General features: G+C 50.5%; 1 protein-coding gene across 1 annotated transcript; it reads right to left on the bottom strand.

The window, feature by feature from the left end:
- Nucleotides 1–1,218: 1,218 nt before the first annotated feature.
- Nucleotides 1,219–1,561, bottom strand: PUNSTDRAFT_139759 (uncharacterized protein; the record flags this gene model as incomplete). Its single annotated transcript, XM_007389488.1, has 2 exons — nt 1,219–1,291; nt 1,326–1,561. 2 exons carry the CDS (start codon nt 1,559–1,561, stop codon nt 1,219–1,221), a joined length of 309 nt encoding a protein of 102 aa, XP_007389550.1.
- Between the last annotated feature and the right edge of the window lie 295 nt (nt 1,562–1,856).

The following is a 1,856-nucleotide window of genomic DNA, read 5'->3' as shown; positions in this document are numbered from 1 at the left end:
ATTGGGATTCTGGCCGTTGGCGCGTCCGTCCCTTCGTCCGTTCCCCGTATCATAGTTATTTCCTGTAGATACAACTTTTACAGGAATTGCATTGGTGTTGTCTAGGATTTTTTGTGATCCTGTACGACGTATCTTCTGTGTTACGGGAACGGAATCGGTTTCGATTGCCTCTGCAGTCATTACCGCCGCGCTCGCGGTCTTGATTATCCGAGCGCCGCTCCGGTGATTTGGCTTTTGCCGTGTAATTTTCTCGGCTTCTTCGAAGCGCCATCGCAGCCTCGATCGCGATGTTCGAGTTCTCGTATTCGATGGCGTAGCGTAGCATCTTCCTCAATTTGGTAATGCCGACGCGTACTCCTTTGTTTCGCATCAGGTGAGTTACATAGGGTTGGGGCAGCTTCATTAGGAAGTGTTCCGATAGGTCAACCTCGGAGGGAGGTTGCAATAATTTAGACGATGCCTCAATTAGATCGTCGTAGAAACTCTGTACTCCGGCATCAGAGTCGAATTTAATTTCTTTATATTTGTTAATAGCCTTTTCAGGCGTTATATCTATCACGAAACGGTCAAACATATCTATGATTGCCTGTGTAAAGTCAAGTGTCCGTACTCCCGGATTTACTCGGGATACCTTCAGGCGCCACCACCGGCGTGCCTTCTCGCCCAATCGCGCGGGGGTATGCAATTTCCGCAGGATATCACGGCGCGGTCCCGACAGACCGGTAAGTATGAAATACTCGAGAAGGGACTCGAGCCAGTCCATGAATTTGTCGGCATCATTTTGGCCGTCCCAGGCTTCTGGTGCAGGCGGTTTCTGATTTTTTGTATTAGCATCAGGTTCTATGTAGTTTCCTACATATGTATCTATCATGTACTTAATTTTATTATGGTACATTGTGCGCAGGCTCACTCCCGTGAACTGGTTGCTGAACGGAATATACGAGCCTTCACGTAACGCACGCATATCTTCATCGTCCGATCTCGCATTATTGCCAGGTGTACGGTTGCGTGGGTCATTTCCCGATTCGGTATCGCTTCCATCACTTCCTGATCCTGGATCTCCGTTTCCTCCAGGCGCGTTCCCACGCCTGTTTCCGTGCCTATGTGAGCGTTGACTGCCTCCTCCCGTCCGGGAGCTGTTATTACTACTGGGGCCACTTCCCGACCCTCTATTACTCATTTGTCGTGTTCCTTGGTGGGACCCTGTCGGTGGAGCAGTCACTGCTCGTCCTTGGATCGGTCTTGATTGTGCCGGAGAAGTGGTGGCACGTGATGGCGCGGCACCATTGTTCTGGGTCCTGACGTCAGGGTCTGGGTCGGCATACAGATCATCTTCCTCATCCGTTTCTGGACGGCTACGTATGATCGAAGTGGTACGCCTGACCTCGTTTTCCTCTTCTGTATCGCCTTCGTTACCGTCCGTGCGGGGCGTAATGAATTCTCGCCGGGCCGGTCCACTTTGAGGTGCGTTTCCGTTTCCAGATCCTCCCGCAGACTCGGTTTTGGCTTCGATGTTGAACCATTCGGCTGGCCCGAGGTCCGAGACGCGACGTGTTTCCATGCGCCGGTGTAGGAGTAGTAACTGTAAATATTCTTTACCTCTCTTTACACTAGATTGTTCAATTATTAAATTGATGTCTTCGATTCTAAGTGGACGTTTGCCCCCTTGGTTCCAGAGCCTTTCGGCTATTTCTCTCATGCCGATAAGATCTTCGGCATCGGTCTGATACGAGGGCGACAGATTGCCCTGATCTGATTGATCGTTTCTCACGCGCTCAGACTGCTCTGGGCGTTTACCTTTCTTACTCTTGGTGGCTTCATATCCTTCAGTTACAACCTGACGAGCGTCAAGTTTA

This window comes from Punctularia strigosozonata, assembly GCF_000264995.1.
Source record: "Punctularia strigosozonata HHB-11173 SS5 unplaced genomic scaffold PUNSTscaffold_195, whole genome shotgun sequence".
Classification (NCBI taxonomy): Eukaryota; Fungi; Basidiomycota; class Agaricomycetes; order Corticiales; family Punctulariaceae; genus Punctularia; species Punctularia strigosozonata.
The sequence above is the reverse complement of the archived record's forward strand: the minus strand, read 5'-3'. Positions and strand labels throughout refer to the sequence as shown.